Source organism: Leptosomus discolor, chromosome Z, assembly GCF_034619465.1.
Source record: "Leptosomus discolor isolate bLepDis1 chromosome Z, bLepDis1.hap2, whole genome shotgun sequence".
NCBI lineage: Eukaryota > Metazoa > Chordata > Aves > Leptosomiformes > Leptosomidae > Leptosomus > Leptosomus discolor.
The window spans coordinates 88,130,244-88,148,260 of record NC_141419.1 but is presented as its reverse complement, the minus strand read 5'-3'; the positions used below and the strand labels follow the sequence as shown (position 1 = coordinate 88,148,260).

The 18,017-nt window shown below is 36.8% G+C and overlaps 1 protein-coding gene across 1 annotated transcript in view; it reads left to right on the top strand.

Moving 5' to 3' along the window:
- RIT2 (Ras like without CAAX 2) overlaps window positions 1–18,017 on the top strand; it is a 184,439-nt gene that overhangs the window by 33,032 nt on the left and 133,390 nt on the right. The window contains exon 2 of the mRNA XM_086479821.1: window positions 16,035–16,091. Coding sequence (XP_086335947.1) covers window positions 16,035–16,091 — 57 coding nt within the window. The remainder of the gene's footprint in view (window positions 1–16,034; window positions 16,092–18,017) is intronic.

Below are 18,017 nucleotides of genomic sequence, written 5' to 3'. Positions count from 1 at the left end.
GCAGTTTCCAGCAAATAATTTAACATCACATATGTATTGGATATTTGCTTGGGTTTCACCTATGCACAGATTTGAAGATCCTGTATAATTTTACCTCTTTATTTGTCTTAGCTGATTGTATCTATGACAGCCTGATTTGACTAGCTTCATGGGGCCAAATAGACTTCTGGATGCAACTCTATACCTCAGATGTGAAATCTGAGTGCAACATTTCAGGCTGGATGCGATCATTAGTTAAGGAAGTGCCTAAACCACTGAATACTAGCAGTAGAAAAGTATCTACTGGGAAAGATCACTTTATACCTGCTGAGTTTCTTATACTCTCCTGCCTACCTGCTGCTGGAGATAAGGTGCTGCACTAGACAGACCTTGGGACTGGACCCACAGAGAAACTTTTATGAACGTATTTGAGATGTAGGTGGATGGCAATGTTCAAAAGGCCTTTCAAAACCTATAAAAAGATGTCATTATATTTAAACTTTGCACTGCCTTTCCACAGTTCATCCAAATTTTGTATCCTTTCAATAATGCAGCTTCCTAGAGGTAGCTGTGTTCTAGGCATAAGTGTTCATAAAATGTTCCTTCTTCGCAAGACAAGACATTTCTCAGTTAAAAAAGATAATGAAGATCATTAGTTGATATTTTTTTTTACTAACAACTACAAAAAGAAAATTGCATTTTGTAGGTATTTCTTTTTTTTTTTTCATATATCAAAATTTTGAGGTGTGAAAATATATTTGCACCAAAGCAAAATTATAGGTAGTGAATGTGTTCACTTGTATAACGTAAAGGCAAACAGCCACAGTCATGCACTGATATCAGAGAAATTCCAAGAGAAATAATGTCAAAGAAAGATTTGCCAGTTTCAGAGGAGTAACAATTTCACCCATTATAATTTCTTTTGAAAGATACTGAATTACTCCTACACAACAACATTGTGGAAAGACCATTGTGGAAGTAAAAATTTAATGAAACACCTACTAATACCAATGGAAAAGCTCCCATTGATTTATGTGGATCTTGGTTCATGTCCTTCAAAAGCTTTATGGAAGGATCTCTCAAAGGAAAAGGTCCCAAGCAGTGTTTTGCATGCCATCTAAAACTGAAGTAAAACCGGCACTGAAGGAAATACCACAGATGAAAAAAACATTTTTACAAGAAGACAGAGATTTCTCACTCTGTGCTTAGGTGAGCACTGCATCAAAGTTGTATCCTCTGGACCATGACAAGACAGAAATGCATAAAGCACATTATACAGTGGGTTGGAGTTGGACAGGTACTGTCATTAAAATGGCGTTTGGGGTTATGAATGTAATGACCTCAAAGCTGGACCTTATAGAACAGGCTTAACATCCAGATCATTGTGACTTACTTCATTTAGATTGCTTCCTTTTACTTTCCAGTTATAAATACTTGCCAATGAGACAAAGACTTTGCTGACTAAAACACTGATGACAGATGAGTCATTCTGTCACATCTATAACACTGCAAGTACCTTCAAAAAAGACCTGATTCTCCTCTTTTCTGGTAAGTGAGCTGAGTCATTTCTGAATCAGCATAGCACAGTGTCATCGCAGTGTTGGGATATGGAATATTTCAATACCATCTTCTTCCCTGAGCCCCTAAAAATCTTCCCAAGTCCTTATTAGCGTATATGAGGAAACATTTTCTGTTGTTATAACCTAAAGCTGTGTGTTGCTTTGTGGTTTAGGTAGTCATAAGCTTCTCAGGGTCTTGAAAAAGTTCTTCTACTGTTTCCCAGTCAGCTTTCAAATCCTTACCTTCAGGGAACTGAGTTATGATGCGACTGCACCAGCAAGACAAAATTTCAATCTTATAATTACTGCAGGGATTGGATAAACATAAATCCTAGTCCTGTAATGGAACAGATGAAGTACGGCTCCTAACCCTGGGGCAAAATTATTTTTATTGAGGAGATCTGATTATGGAACAACTTTCTAAAGTAATTAGGAAAATGCAGAAATGGCTAAATATATCCATGTCTTTCATGGTTTTTTATGAATAAGATCATTTTGGTTTAAGGATTTTTTTCACAGTTCAAAGAACTGTTTTTACTCATCAGTCCCATTCCAATATATTGTGTTCCCAATTAAGCTTCAGAAATCCTGAGAAGAATTTTGCCTCTAATATGAAGGGTTTTTTTTGAGCGTCCTATAAATCCACTTTGTGGTGGTTTTTTTGCTTTTTTGTGGGGCAAGGGACAGTTTTGGGGTTTTGGCTTGTCTTAGCTGCTGCTGGTTTTGCATGGAAAGGTCCAGGGTCACGAAATATGGCTTCTGTCAACTGTCAAGCTAAGGTGATACATAGCACCATAAACTTCTGAGACAGCTAGGTTCACACCAGAATAAATGACAACTACATCAAGGGCAGAAAGTGCATTATGAAATACATGAAAGCAAGTTTACCCCAGAAGGATGAAAGACTGAGACTCAGCCTATTCTAGGGGCCTAAGTATTCTGAAGCTCATTCCTGGGTCATGAGCCATCCCCTTCCAGCTGCGGTAAAAAACCGCAGTGAACTCTTTCCATATTGCTAGTATTGATAGCTTTAACATTTCTTGTTCACACTGGGGGTACAAACCTGAATAGGCTAATGTGGATTTTCTCTGGGAAAATACAATCAGCCCTCTAGAACTTTCATATATGTTTTGTAGCTTTCTGACCTTTTCAGCGTTACACTAATGCTATAATAAATCACCTCTTTTAGTGCCTGAAGTGCTACCTTTCACCCCCAAACATGTCTGGCAACCGTGCCCGCTGTCAATATATCATCATAATGTAGCGTGTACATCTGTCAAGCAATATGAATGTGCTTTTGGCCAATGTAAACTTCCAGCCAGGTTTGTACTGTGAGAGGGGGAAGAGAATGAGAGGTTACATAGCCATTTTATTTTATCATCCTTGTACTTTGTAGCTTCTTCTGTATTAGTATTATCCACCTTATCCATATTATTATTATTATTGTATTATAATATTATTAGTATTACTATGTCTATTATCAACTCATTCGTCACGTAAGGGGTTTGATCTCATGCGTCCTGCCTCCTTTCATCCTGACAACTTCGTGTTGAAGGGATAGGTTAAGTCTGTTCTTAAAAATGTTATGGTTTTACTAACTCGATTTTAGATGAACATGAAGAGCTAAGGAATGCTTTCACAGCCAGAACTTATGCAGAAATCTGTAAATCTCAGAGCTCTCTGTCCATATTGCTGTTGCCTTGGTTTTTGTTTTTTTTTTTTTTTACAGCTGTGAATACTGAGGCAAAAAAGATAGTGATATTCAAGGGATAAAGATCTGATAGCAGAGCTAAAATCTAGAAGCACCTCTCCCCAGATTAATACGATCACATAAGCCTTCTCAGTGATTATTAAGTCTTTGTAAAGTAAAAGTAACAGAAAGCCTAGGGCTGGTACTGTCCTCTGAGACAGCTCATTATTTCCCATTGCTTTGTCTCCACATTACATGTTGTTTTCTAGATCTAGAAGGCTCTCTTCTTCCCAATCAGCCTGAGCATCTGAAGCCCTTATGTATTTAGTTACTATATTCTTTTCCATGTCCTTAAAATGTTGAAGCCAATGTTTATAATTGTAGGATGCTCTAATTTAGACAGATTCCAGGCTGTCTGAAATTTGCAGGGGTCAGATCCTGAGAGCTGAATGTTTAGGGCCTCTCTGGTGTCTTGCCTCTAAGCAATATCTCTTGCATGCATTTATAATATTGCAGTTGAAATGTGTGTTTTAATACTGTGACAGTATTGAATAAGAGCGATAAATCTAGGAGTTGATTTACAATGGAAAAGGATTGCCTCAGAACTTGAGCTTTATTTCAACAATTTGTTTTCAATATCTTTACCTTTCTGGTTTTCATTTTCCCTGCATAACTCTGTTCTAAGTGGTGCTGGTAGCTGTTATCCCCAATTCCAGGCTTTTTCAACTGTTTGATTTTCTTTTTGGCTAACAGTTTGTGATTATCAGGCTTTTTGTTTTGTATGTGTGCACATGTGTGTGCAGAGGGGAGTACACAACTGAAGAGCCTCACAAGCTGAAGAGCCTCATTCTTCCCTAATCTTACGGAAATTCCTCTAATACAGTAGATAAGATATTAAGAACTCATGTTGGTATAAGTGATAATGTGTCAGATTTGACTTAATTGTGAAGTGTTGCCTAATTAGCTGAAAGAGAAACATCTCTGAGATCTGACAAGGAAAATATGTTCAGTTCAAAGTCATGTTGGTAGTGAAGAACACTTTTCCACTCATATAATGCAAATTAAGTGATATTTAGCTCCACTGAGACAAATAACTCCACTAAGATAAATATAAATTTAAATATATGAGTAGGAAATAAATTGTTGATGACAGCGTTCTGGGAACAATCAAGTGTCTTTGATCAATTAAAACTTTTCTTGGGATTTTAGCAATGTCCTGATCTCAGTTTTCTGGCTTGAGAACTATTTTCAGAAGTGCTTCCACCTTTCTTAGTGTATTTCCTTTAAAGATGATTTGAACACCATTGTTATCACTGGAAAAATTGTGTTGGATGTTAAAAGAATGGATCAGAAAATTTCTGAGCAAAATACAGTATTTTAAATTTTGTTTACATATTACACTGAGAAGTCAAGATATGAAACTACCGTAGTAAATAGAAATGTTTAAAGGCTCATGAAAGTCATGAAAAATTATCTGTAAATCATATAATTTATAGTAGAAGTGTAACTATAAGTAATATGGTATAAATATTTAACAGTAAAATTAATAAGACAGGTCTGTAATTTGAATAATTTTGATACCAATCCAAAGCAGTAAATTTACCATTATTTGGTTTAGTTTCCTCTCCTGAATTTCATCCAAATCAATTTTCTCTCCATGAAGAATTCTCATTTCAATGGAAGTTCATTCAGCAGCAGGAAACAAGTTCAACATTTTAAGCATCAACATCTTTGAAAAACAGATCTGAATTTTTGAGAGAGACACAGGTTATTATTATTCAGAGCAGCAAGGACAGATAAGCACCTAACCTGTTAAGTTAAAGGGAATTGAGTGCAACAATATCTGCGAATCTGGATGTTATTATATTGAGAAACCATAGCATTGGTAAGAAGAAAAAAAAAAAACAAAAACAAAACCAAAAAGCAGCTGGCCTCTGTTTTAACGATGAATAAGACTTCTGTGAGGGGTTAAATGGAAGAGTTGTACCTTCTTCTTTGATCTATCATCAAATTTCCAGACCACAGGTTTGAAGTACAGAAAGGCTGGTACCACATTACAGAACAGCCACTATTCTCTCACGCGCAAGAAAATACAGCTGCTGTCACTGCCAATTCATCACTGCTTGACGTATGGGGTATAATTTCCCATGGAAGGTATCACAGGAGCTAACCACTAGTTTATGTTAGGAAACTGCAAACATTGTCAATTTACCACTGCCTGAAACAGCAGTAAACCAAGTCAGAGCATCTGAAGTTATCATTACATGGAAACACGTCAACAGTTAAAAAAAAGAGAGAGAAATACACATGTTGCTGAGAGGTTTCTTTCCATGGAATGAAATGATTTTATCCTTCCTTGAAACTCTTTTTCACAGTGAGCTAATCATGCTTGAGACTGGTAGCTGCAAGCCAGGACTCACTTGTAAAAAGAACTACCTTATATTTTTCTCTTGTTTGCTGTACTTCCATAAAATCAGGAGATTTATCTATTGACTTTTACTGAAACGTGTCTATTTGTAATGTTTCAAGGTTGGCTCTATTGTTCTCTGAAATAGTATGCGAAAATTGAGTCTTTCTAGCTTTATTCAATGTATTCTGTTTTAAAAACCACATTATACTGGGGTCTGGTTTAAAACCTTTTTATGTCATTACGTTTTGGATTGCTCACTAATGGAAGGCTTAAGTTACCGCAGGATTTTCTAGCAAAAGTGTAGTAGAAGACACATTAAGTTTTCTCACTGATTTTAGCTTGATGGAGAAACACAGTGGGAAAATGTGCTAATAGCAGCATTTGCCAGAAGTAATTTCTGTTTATTAACGTGTCTTGTCAAGTTGCATAAGATAAGCAGGGTAGAGAATGTTCAGTGTTTTTCCGGGAGACCTTTTTGGTAGGGGTCAGGGATATACTACGAAATGGTGCATAAGTGGTAGCAATCTACCTTGTCATTATCGTTAATTTGTATCACATTATGATGATGTCTCTTATGTGGGGAATAAATACAACTCTCATTTGCTTCCCTCTTTCCTTAAACGCTGAACAGAATTTTTAACATGGATTTTACAATACAGTGCCTTCTACCTTCCTATATTGCACCAGGAACTGAGTCTGGATGTGGATAATAAAGTTAGTCAGAAGTACAACCATTTTTCAATAGAATGTGCTGATTCAGAAGATATGTAACTTTTCTGCAGCGTGAGCACTTTTGCTGAAGGTTTTCTGAAAGTTTCTCAAGTGCAGGATGAATTTTTGCCCAATTTCTCTTTTTGTCCTTCAGTCCCTGCTGGAAAGCTGTAACCATACCTAGTGTATGTCTTTGTTCCACGGATCATACTTTAAAGAGAAATAGTAGGAACTCATTTCTTTACATCTAAAACTCATGAGAAAGAGCAGATTGAGAGATATTCTGAGATTAGTGACTTTTATTTATTCCTTCAAGGTGGGTCCCAAAACAAAAGAAAGGTTTTTTTCTATTTTTAATTTCTGAGGGAGTGATTCTCCTCATTTGCTTCCTATTTTTAACTTTTACCCTGGGGACACATATTGCCATGATGTATAAATTCCTAAATGAAGTAATTTGTTTACTTCTGATACAAAAAAGGAAAAAATACAAAATCATCAATGAGTTTTGATTACAGCCTGCTCATATTTTACTATGGTAGAGGGTAGGAAACTATGTGAACAAGCCTTTCTCTTGTTCTGCAGTTCGAACAACAAAACTAGCTCTATCAATGACTATAAATGCTAATTTTGGGGTTGATTTGGTTTGGGTTTATTTTGCTTTGTTTTGTTTTTCTTTTAAGACTTATGAGACGTGTTTCCCTAGTAGTTTTGTTTATGTTTTTTTAACAAAGGAATGAGAGATCTAGCTGGGACACTGGAGGGAGAGAAAGACCATGACCTTTCTGGCAAGAAAGAGTTTCCTCCTTCCCAGGGAGGAAATGAGATGCAAGACAGTGAGAGTCAGAATGAAAGGAGCAAATAAAAGATGGACAGGCCTTGCAGGTGATGGAAATAATTTTTCAGGGGACCACAGAAGCCTGTGCGGTGCTTTCTGTAACTGAGTCTTTAACCAAGACCAAATTAACTCAAGTAACAGAAGGATCCATCTGTAACAATTCAATGAACAAGGAGGAGTTCCCTGTTTCTGTTCTGACTGCTTTAGTAACCTGAGTTTAAAATTTACATGTTCTGGGCTTTTGTGTTTTGAGTTTCATTTTAATAAAACAGATTTCATTTAAAAGGCTTCTGGCTTTTAACACCCTGCCTTTCCAATGCTCAGTATCTCTGCTGTGGACATCAGCTTTGGTAGGTGAGCAAAACACCTCTCACTTTAGCAAAAAGGTGTAAAAAGCAATGCTGTATCAGCAGCCTAGCATACGCAGTAGATTGTTGTACAGCAAGCTTCTGCGTTTTTCTAGTATACCAGAATGAATTAAACACAAAGAAATAAAATTTAGTTTGGCTTCATTTCACAGCCAACATCCAATAAATAATACATTGTCATACCTAAAAAATTAATAATTGCAGCTCATAGACTTTTCAGCATTCCTTCCTGAAATCATGTGGTAGAGCTCTTATCCTATTTTTTACAGGTTATAACAATGTAAAAATGGCTGTATTGGGGCAGAACAAAGGTGCCTTTATGCTGGTAACCTATCAGTGAATCTAGACTGTAGTGGTTGTTTTGGGAAGAATATATGAACAAAATAAAATTATTAAAATTTTTCCTTAAATATCTTCACATCCTCCAGCAGTATGAAGATAAGAGTGTTGTACTGGGGGGTGAGATCTTTCAGTTTATTAGCACCAGTTTTAAAAAAAGTCCAGTTTTTTAATAAAGCAATACACTTTGCCGTGACATGGGACAATCAGGCAGTTAATTATATGCAATGTGCAAAAATATTTTATTGCTAGATATATTGCCCTGTATGGTGAGAGAATAAATAATCATTCTCTATTTACCTTCATAGAATCATTAGGTTGAAAGAGACCTCTAAGATCACCAAGTCCGACTCTCTACCTAACACCCCCATGCCCACTAAACCATGTCCCAAAGAGCCACATCTACAGGTTTTTTGAACACCTCCAGGGATGGTGACTCTACCCTAGTATGATCACTTCCATGTGACACAAAGCATCTGTTTGTGGCTAGCTCCTTGTGATATTTGAGGAATAACTTCTCCTCTGGCAACTCCTGGAATCAGCATAGCCTTGGTCCTGGATTAAATCATAGAATCATTAAAGTTGGAAAAGTTCTCAAAGATCATCAAGTCCAAATCTCTACCTGACACCACCATGCCCACTAAACCATGTCCCAAAGTCACAGGTTTTTTGAAGACCTCCAGGGATGGTGCCTCCAACACTTCCCTGTGCAGCCTGTTCCAATGTCTAACCACTCTTTCAGAAAAGAAATTTTTCCCGATATCCAGTTTAAACCTCCTCTGATGCAACCTGAGGCCATTACCTCTCATCCTGTCATTAGTTACTTGGAGAAGAGACCGACCCCCATCTGGCTACCACCTCCTTTCAGACAGTTGTACAGAGCGATAAGGTCTCCCCTCAGCCCCCTCTTCTCCAGGCTGAACACCCTCAGTTCCCTCAGCGCTCCTCACCAGACCTGTTCTCCAGACCCTTCACCAGCTTCGTTGCCCTTCTCTGGACACGCTCCAGCACCTCAGTGTCCTTCTTGTAGTGAGGGGCCCAAAACTGCATCTACCATTCGAGGGGCGGCCTCACCAGTGCCCAGTACAGGAGCACAATCACCTCCCTGCTCCTGCTGGCCACACCATGTCTGATACAGGCCAGGATGCTGTTGGCCTTCTTGGCCACCTGGGCACACTGCTGGCTCATGTCCAGCCGCTGTCAACCAGCACCCCCAGGTCCTTTCCCGCCGGGCAGCTCTCCAGCCACTCCTCCCCAACCTGTAGCGCTGCATGGGGTTGTGGTGACCCAAGTGCAGGACGTGGCACTTGGCCTTGTTAAAACTCATAGCATTGGCCTTGGCCCAGGTCCCCTTGCAGAACCTCTCCACCCTGAAGAGCGGAACACTTCCACTCAATTTAGTGTCATCTGTACTCTTCCTGCATTTCCTTCACACATCCTTTCACTCTTAAAACTTTCTTAAAACTATATAATACCCTGCATTAGATGTCACTCTTCTTCTCATTCATCTTTCTGACTGAAATAGATACTTCTCAAGACACTCGTTGTGCTATCTTCTACTGGACGTAACCTTCAGCCACTATGGATGTTCAGTGCTCTAACACAAGAGATACCTCAACAATGGTAAAATGGGGAATCACATTGGTTTCAGTGTGAGGCAGGTCATTCACATACTCTTCTAGATAAGGATTTTGGTCTCCATTGAATCAAGTTAGCTACGTGTCATCATAGACTGCTAGTTTGGGTGATCTTCTCTCCACTGATACCAAAACACCTCTCTCATCTTTGACATTGTTTGGTGATTTTTGTTCACACTGATGTGAAGCGCTTGAATGTAATGAAATTATTTCATCAGTCTGACTAATTTGTTTTGGTTTGGGTGACTACTGCTGTCAGTTATCTATTCTAAAATGCGCTGTGCCTAAATGCAGCATGCATAGAAAAAATAAATACAAATGTAACAGAAGAAATATTCTGTATATTCAAATAACATAGTCCTTTGTGACCCAGAAAGCGGTCATCTGATAGAGATGTCTGCTATTTCACAAGATTTCTTAGTAAGGGCTAGGATAAAAGGTAAAAGTGCAGAAAACACATTTCATTCAAAACAGCAAAGGCTGGAGGTGGTCTGGCTTTCACTGCATGAACTGTATATGAAGCTCTCTTAGATTCACCCCCCTCCTTTTTTTTTTTTTTTCCACATACACAAGTATATCACAAACTTATATCATATAAGTTGTCTCTGGTTATTACAAAGCAATGTTTTCCATATGGAAGATTCTCCCTGGAAAGTGAGAAACTCTTCCTAAAAAGTTTGAGATCAAAAGCACATAGTATTTTAGGAAAGCAAACACTAAATTCCATCACTGATATTAGTTGAAGACCTGGTTATAGATGCTATCTATATTAAAATTTCATACAGTAAATTAACATTTCACCCTCAAAAATTGAGAATTGAGGGGGAAATTCTCCAAAAGAACCTTCTGTGTCATGGATTCAAGGCAATCCTTTCACTTAGGAAACCCCTTAAAATCAAAGAGGTTGCTTGTGTCTTCCATCATGATTGAGATCTTCTGAAAAGCCCTCATCTGGTGGCTAGAAATATTTTATAATTAGTAGCTTAAATTTGTTCATAGCTAGCATCTCCCATTTGTTTAATAGCAAAATTTCCCTTCAGCTTGAACAGCTTTTAATTTTCTTGCTTGTCTTTTACCTTGATTTATTAAACTTGCAGAAACTGAACATATGTGAAATCTACCTCAAACTGTATTTAGAGTTTTTCCAACATTTTTTTTTTTCCATAATATATTCTAGCATTATTGGTGTCTCCAGCCATTCATAGTTGCTGTGAGTGTTACCGTAATTCAAAGAGCAATTACTGCAATCCAGGATAAGATTTTGGAAAAAACTACTGTCTTCACCTCTTGCTGTTCATCATGTATATGTTTGCACATTGTTGTTACAAAGTCTATTTGTTAAGATTCAATAGGCAGAAGAATGATTGCAAATGACTTTTTACTTGACAAGTCAATCTAAAAATCCAGGAATGAGCTCCAAAAGAGTTAGTTATAAGGATGTTTGTCATTTTCCCAAGCCAATGGAAACGAAGTCAACATTCCAATTTTCAGTCATGAATGTTTGAAAAGATCATACATTTTAGAAGCTGATACCTGGGGTCTTGTGGGTTTGAAACCAACAAAAAGACAAGAACTGTTAAAACTATCCAGTCTTTCCAGAGATAAAACATCAGTAATAAAATGCTTCTTTAGTTGCTGAAATAGTCTTTGATCTTGTGGCATTTTTACATATTTAGTCATATACAAACACCTTATCAAAAGAATGAAATTGGGTATGTTCAACATGCCCTGCCCATGTTTTTAGGGTGTTATTTAATTTTACAGATTGATAGAGGTGAGGTTGTCTTTTACACTTTTAGTATATTGATCACTTTTTGGTGATGAAGACTCTTCCTATGCTGCATACTTTGTTAATATGATCTACTATTCTGTTTTTAGACTCTAGCTTCATCATCTTCTCTATGCTTATAATTCCTATATGCTTTCTTCTTTTCTCATGAACTTTGTGAACTAATCTATGTCCACTGACTTTACCATATTATATTAGTTTTAAGTCCTTCTGTGCTGTTGTCTTCGAAACCTCAGTGTTTATAAAAATACAAGGATTCACTGCAATAGTGAATCTAAACTAAAGTGAATCAACCATATGGCATCACAAATCTGAGTTGCAACTACTGTGGCCATTTTGTTAGACTATTTAAAGTGCAGGATTTTGTGATGAGGGTAAAGATTCTTTTGGAAACAGATTAATATCCCATCATATACAGCACCCAAAAGAGTATGAATATATGGAAGTTCTCGGGTGAATAAAGACAGATAGGAAGCTCAGGATGAGATATTCACAGCAGGGATACACTATAAAAAATATTGTGTAAGCTCGCAACATACTCTCCAGCACTGAAAAATAGTATAGGACTATTTTCAAAGTTGTCGATATAAATCACATTTAGAACAAATTAGGACAGTGGGATTCTACTCTATCTGCTCTCACATCTTCATGGGTATTGAAACCTTTTTTCTATTGGCCTATGGGCCCACACAAACACATGTATTTTAAAAAATGGATACCTTCTTTACATGAAATTTAATACTTCTTCACTGATCAAAAGGATGCTTTAGAATAAATAATTTAACCTCAGCCTTTTTCTAAGCATGACATTTCCTACTGGGAGGGAAATAAAATACTGTTAGGAAAGAAGTAGCAATTATATAAAAAGTAACAGACAGAACTAAGTTTATTATTCATAGAAAACCTATATATTCCATTGTCAGCATAGGTATCACATGTGCCTTTCTAGATAGTTAATGAACATTGGATAAGCATAATTGGAAACAACTAAAAATTAAAAGCAGGATCTGAACCCATTTGTTGTTTTAAAAACACAAGAGAACTTTAAAGTTACGTAGTTACTCAGGGATATGAGGCTTACATTTATTCAGCTGAGGCAATCTGCACTTGCTTAGCCACAGATGGATATAAAGAAACTGCTATTCATCTGAAACAATGATCTTTTTACTTACTGCAGTTGCCATGTGATGTACATGTCCCATTTAAATGGAATGATCTTCACAGTGTTATAAAATATTCATTAAAAATTTTCAGGCAACTTGCAATTCAAAATGTTTCACAGTATCTGCTATGGATTAAAAGGTTTTGTTTTGGTTTGTTTTTTGACATTTTTAAAATGTCTCTGCTTTTACATATATATGTATTTATTCAAATATTGGTCTTATCCATTTATTCTGTTTTAATATCCTGCTTTAAAGCCACATTTTAATACAGTACTTTGAGTGTGTCCTAAATCAGAGTTAAAGGCCCCTAACTTACAGGTCTGTAAAAATTAGAGTAGTATTATTTGGATTTCCAAAGGAAAATGGTCGCAACAATATCTGGTGATGATTCAGATTTGTTAGGTGAGAGCATTAATTTATATGGAAAAAAGGATAATGGATAAGGTAAAAAGGAGGGACTAAGGAGAGTATTCTCATAAAGCAGTATGGAGTACCCATGCTGTTTTTTTTATCAGTTATCAAAATTAATTTGCTCTGGAAAATGACTTTGGAGCTGATGTTACTGTCAGTGAAGAAGCCAGAATATTCCAGCTGAGGCAGCTGTCCTGCTGGGAGCACAGACAGAGTTGGTTATAAGAAATCTAATTCCTGAGGCTCCAGTGGTGATTGAGCCTTCTTTTGCTCTGGGAAGAATTCCACCAACTTCTGACCATCATTCAGAAGTATGTTCTGCATTTCCAGCAGCCAAGACTGTGGAATGCCTGGTAAATCTGGACACAACCATTGTTGTACACCAGACTTGCTGGTTTGAGAGTTCCTTGTCCTCCATCTCCTGAAGGAAGGGGTTTGTTCTTCGAAGCCAAAAGCTAGTTGTTCCTTTCCCTTAGAGGAAGTGGTCTGTTATATCTCCTCTGAAAATGCTTGCTGCACTAATAGTCAGTAGGGTTTAACAGAAAATGCATTCTTATTTTAAAGAACACACGGAGGAAGATAGGTTGCAATTCCCAGCTCTTATACCCCAGTTTCCTTATTTTACATTGTAATTCAGAGATTAAAATTATCAGTGTACCTCAATTCTGAGAAAACAAAACCATGTAACCTGTTTCTTGGAGAGGATGCTGACCCCCATGCAAGAGGTAACAGGCACTAAAGAGGCCAAAGACTGTTCCTTACTCTGGTGACCAGGAGGAGCCTTTGACAAAGGGCGGTCATGGAAGCAGTTGTGGGACAAAAATGCGTGTATTCACCATTTCCCTAGCCAGCTGACTGTAAGATGTGTTAATTTCATGATGTAGAGTGCTTCTGTGAACACATTTCTCAAATTCTGTACCTCTCCAGGTTCGTTTTATCAGCTCATGTAGACCTCTGGACTGAGACTAGGATCAGGCAAACACAAGTCAGTATTGCTGCACTTGACATTACAAGACATAAATTTCTCTTCTGATCTGCCCCTAAAGCATTGTGTGCAGCCTAGGATCCTATGAAATTTTTGATGATGCATATTCACATACACCTAGTGGTCTGGGAGATACAAATTTCACACATCCCTGTAGCTAACATTTTGAACAGTAGAAAGTCAGTATGATGTTTCCAAATTACACCAGTCCTCTTAGATCCTGTGGATTCCATGAGGATGTAAATGATATATTGATTTGAGGCTGTCTCAGGAGAAAGGAAAAATGTTTACCGTCAGTTCTAGGTGTCCTCTAAGAATTTCCATTTCGGTTGTAACAACAGATTTTTGACACAGGCATAGCTCCAGAAAGAAACAGAATGAGATCAGACACAGAGTAGTTTTCTTTAAGGAAAAAAAAAAAAACAAACAAACACCAACAACACTTGGCAAGAAAAAGCAGCAGGTACTGAAACAAACTGAATTCATTTGTGATACAGGCCCTCAGAAAGCTAAAAATGTGTAGGCATAAACCATATGAACAGCATCTCTGCTAGCTGCCTCTGCTTCTCAGAGTGAACTAAGCAGATGACATTAGGCATCAATTTATTCCTCATAAATCACTAACAGTTATCATATGGGGGTGCCTAAAAATCTGTCATGATTAAAAAACCAGGTGTCCTGGAAATGAAAGTGTCCAAACATACACAGTACTTAAAAGTAATGCATCTGACAACAAATAATATAGAAGACATGAGTATCACTGCACGTAGATTTGTTCCCCTATGATATGTATAGACTGAATGGGCTTTTTTTACACAGTTTCCTCTCTGAGTTACTATGAATTTCTAATGCTGCTTCTTAACATTTCTATTTGTCTACACTAAAGATGCAATAATTTATTAACATGGTAATAAATGTTTAATATATCTTGTCTGTATCGTTTTGTAAAACTATCTCTTTAACCCCTGATTCTTTAAAATACAAGGACAAACATTAAAACAATACTGTTTTAAAAAAGGATGTATTTACGTGCAGAATTTTTAAAATGTCGCATTTCTTGTTCATAACCTCTTCTGTTGAAGGTAGGTGAGATATCAAGGCATAAGGCAGAATCTCATGTTTGATTTAACTTGTGACTAGTAGTTATCATTCAGGTAGGGTTCTATTTTTTAAACAACTGTCCACACAGCAGCTTGAGAGGAATTTTAATCCAGGCATTAAAAAACCATGAAAAATTAAACTAGTGAAATTGGCTTAAAAATCAAGAAGTATTTTCAAAAATCTCTTAGGTTCTATTTTTTTTTTTTTTTCCCTGCTGTTCAATTGGACTTAACCTGTTTCGGTTTTGAAGGTCTTTTCTTCACAGCTCTCAGTGTTAGGTAGATCTCATAACTTATGGTATGACTGTGAGTACTGAATACCCAAATCTACTTTCGTGGCCATTCAAAATCCACGAATTTTAGATGTCATGTTGGAAACTTACAGTTGGACGGGATATGAATACTTCCAGCTTTCTACATAAACTGGAATTGCACTTCCCGAGTGCCACCTGTTCCAAATGATTCAAAGCAATTTTCATAAAGACTTACGCAACTTTCCTAAAATTTCTGAAAGCAGGTAATATTCAGCCATAAAACAGTCTGTTCAGAAGAAACCAAGTTCAAGGTGGTTAACAAAAGCATTTGTCTGCGTCAAGTTTAATGCGTTAGGTATTCCTAAAGTGGACCAGAAATCAAATCAGGTATGGCAGCTAGTGGCATTTTGTAACATCATGAAAACCTTTATGAATCAGCCTTATAAATTATATTTTATGTTTTCTTCATGGCGATTTTCAAGACAATACAGTATCAGGTTAAGAATGATCATCAAGTGTTAAAAAAAGATGCAACATCTTAATACAGCAATTGATAAAATACACTTTAAAAAGGAAGAAATTGGGGCAAATAAAGAAATTTAATTCATACTTTTTCCATTTATCAGTTCTTAGTTATCATTGTAATGCCAATGCATTCTTGCAGCTGTAGGTATAAACCAGATTTTGACTCACTTTCTAAGGTGATATTTGGATAAGTGAATTCTCTGCTTGTTCTTTTCCCTGTTGTTATTTAGAGACAGTAATGCTGTTATTTTTTGTTCCCTCTGTCTTTCTATTCTACAGCAATGACAATGCAATTCATAAGCCATCGGTTCCCTGACTATCATGATCCAACTATAGGTGAGTAGTGATTATTCTCTTCTTCATCCCTTTCAACCTCTCTGGCTGTTCAAGATTGCCATAGAGTGAGAAGCTGTTTGTAAGTAGCACTTAGATAGAAGCAAGACTTGTAACTTTAGATTAAACCTTAATTTTGTGATGACAACTAAATTGTGTTATGGTCATATCATAGTTACTTATTCCTGAAATGCTTTGTACAAAGTCTCATTCAGCAACAGATCTGTGGCTGTATAGCTATTAATGTCTGTGCAATTATAATTACAGAATACAAACCAAAAATGCTACAAGACAGAAAGCAATCTTTCAAAATACTAAAATAGTGTAAAAATTCCAGTTTGGAGTGTGTTTTTAAAAGTTTTGTTATTTTAGTGCTGTTTTCCGCTATTACACTCTTAGTTGACCTTCTCTAGAAGAACCAAATGACTATTGAATTTAATAAACTAGAGTAGTGCTCTGGGATCACATCCTCTGCTAACTCCGTCGGGTTTACCTGAATTACAAACTTAAGTAATAATAAATATTCACATGTATCTGCAATACTGTGAAATACACCCTAGACGCTGACTGTTGCATGACTATATGGCTGGAGTACAACTCATCCCAGATCTCTCTTCCAGTCTGAGCTGGCAGAGAGATCTGGGATGACTTCTGGCTGAATGAATTTCTATTTCTAAAACAGTTAATTCGAAAATGTTGTGGCAAAAGTCTCATTAAGATATTTCAAATGTTTTTCCCCTCTAAGTTGTGTAGAATTTTGGAAGATATTTACAAGGTATAGACCAAGTAATTTATTGCCTTGAACAGCCCTGGATTCCTGTTGTTGTATCGGGTAGCATCTATGCACATCCTGCCAGACACCTGGTGAACACCAATTTGAGCAAAAATCATAATGTATCCTTGCAGCAAAGAAGGCTTATGGTATCCTAGACTGCATTAGGAGGACTGTTGACAGTACATCGAGGAAGGTGATCCTTCCCTGCTCTACTCAGCACTGTTGAGGCCATACCTGGAGTACTGTGTCTGGCTATGGGGTCCCCAGAACAGGAGAACACTGACATAGTTTGACCAGAGAGGTTGCAGAGTTTCTATCCTTGGAGATACTCCAAACTGTACAGACATAGTCCCAGGCAGCCTGCTCTAGGTGGCCCTGCTTGAGGTGACCCCCAGAGGTCCCTGACAACCTCAACAATTCTGTTACTCTATGATGTCAAGAATGGTTGTTAAAAGACTTCTTTTCTTGTTACTGAACATCTTTTGGGCACTACTATAATTATTAATATAAATGAATGTAGTAAAAAATGTATGCAACATTGAGGTAGAAATCAGCAGAATTGAATGGTTATTCATTTAATAGTGGATTTATTAGGTAGTTTTACAGATACTAAAAAGTCCTTACATTTATAGGGACTATCCATGTGTAATATTTTGTTGTCCCAAGAAGCAGATGGCAGAATCTGATCCTGATAAGTGAGAGGTACTAAAAATGTTAACATTTTACAAAGACTTCTTTGGAAAAAAAAAAGGTTTTTCCAACCCCCTCAGCCAAAACAATTTTATGTTATCTTTGAAATTTTCAAGCATTTCAAACTCAGGTTTAACCTCTGTAAAATCACTGCATTGCTAAATAGGGCAGCTAATGGTAGTATTTATTTTAATTTGGTGTTTCTATAATATTCCACATTTCCTGGATATTAACTTTTGGTAAATTGTGGTATTTTAATATAAAAGTAAAAAGATGCATAAACTCTTCATACCACTAATAATTTTATAACATTAAAATTATTACAAAATAAAAATGAGATGTGTCAACTCTAAAGAAAACAGAACTACTATAGAATTGGTACGAATTCTTTTATTGCACTCAGGAAAAAAATAATCATTAGATCTAATTGTAAAAGAGGAGCATTAGAAATTACTGACATCATT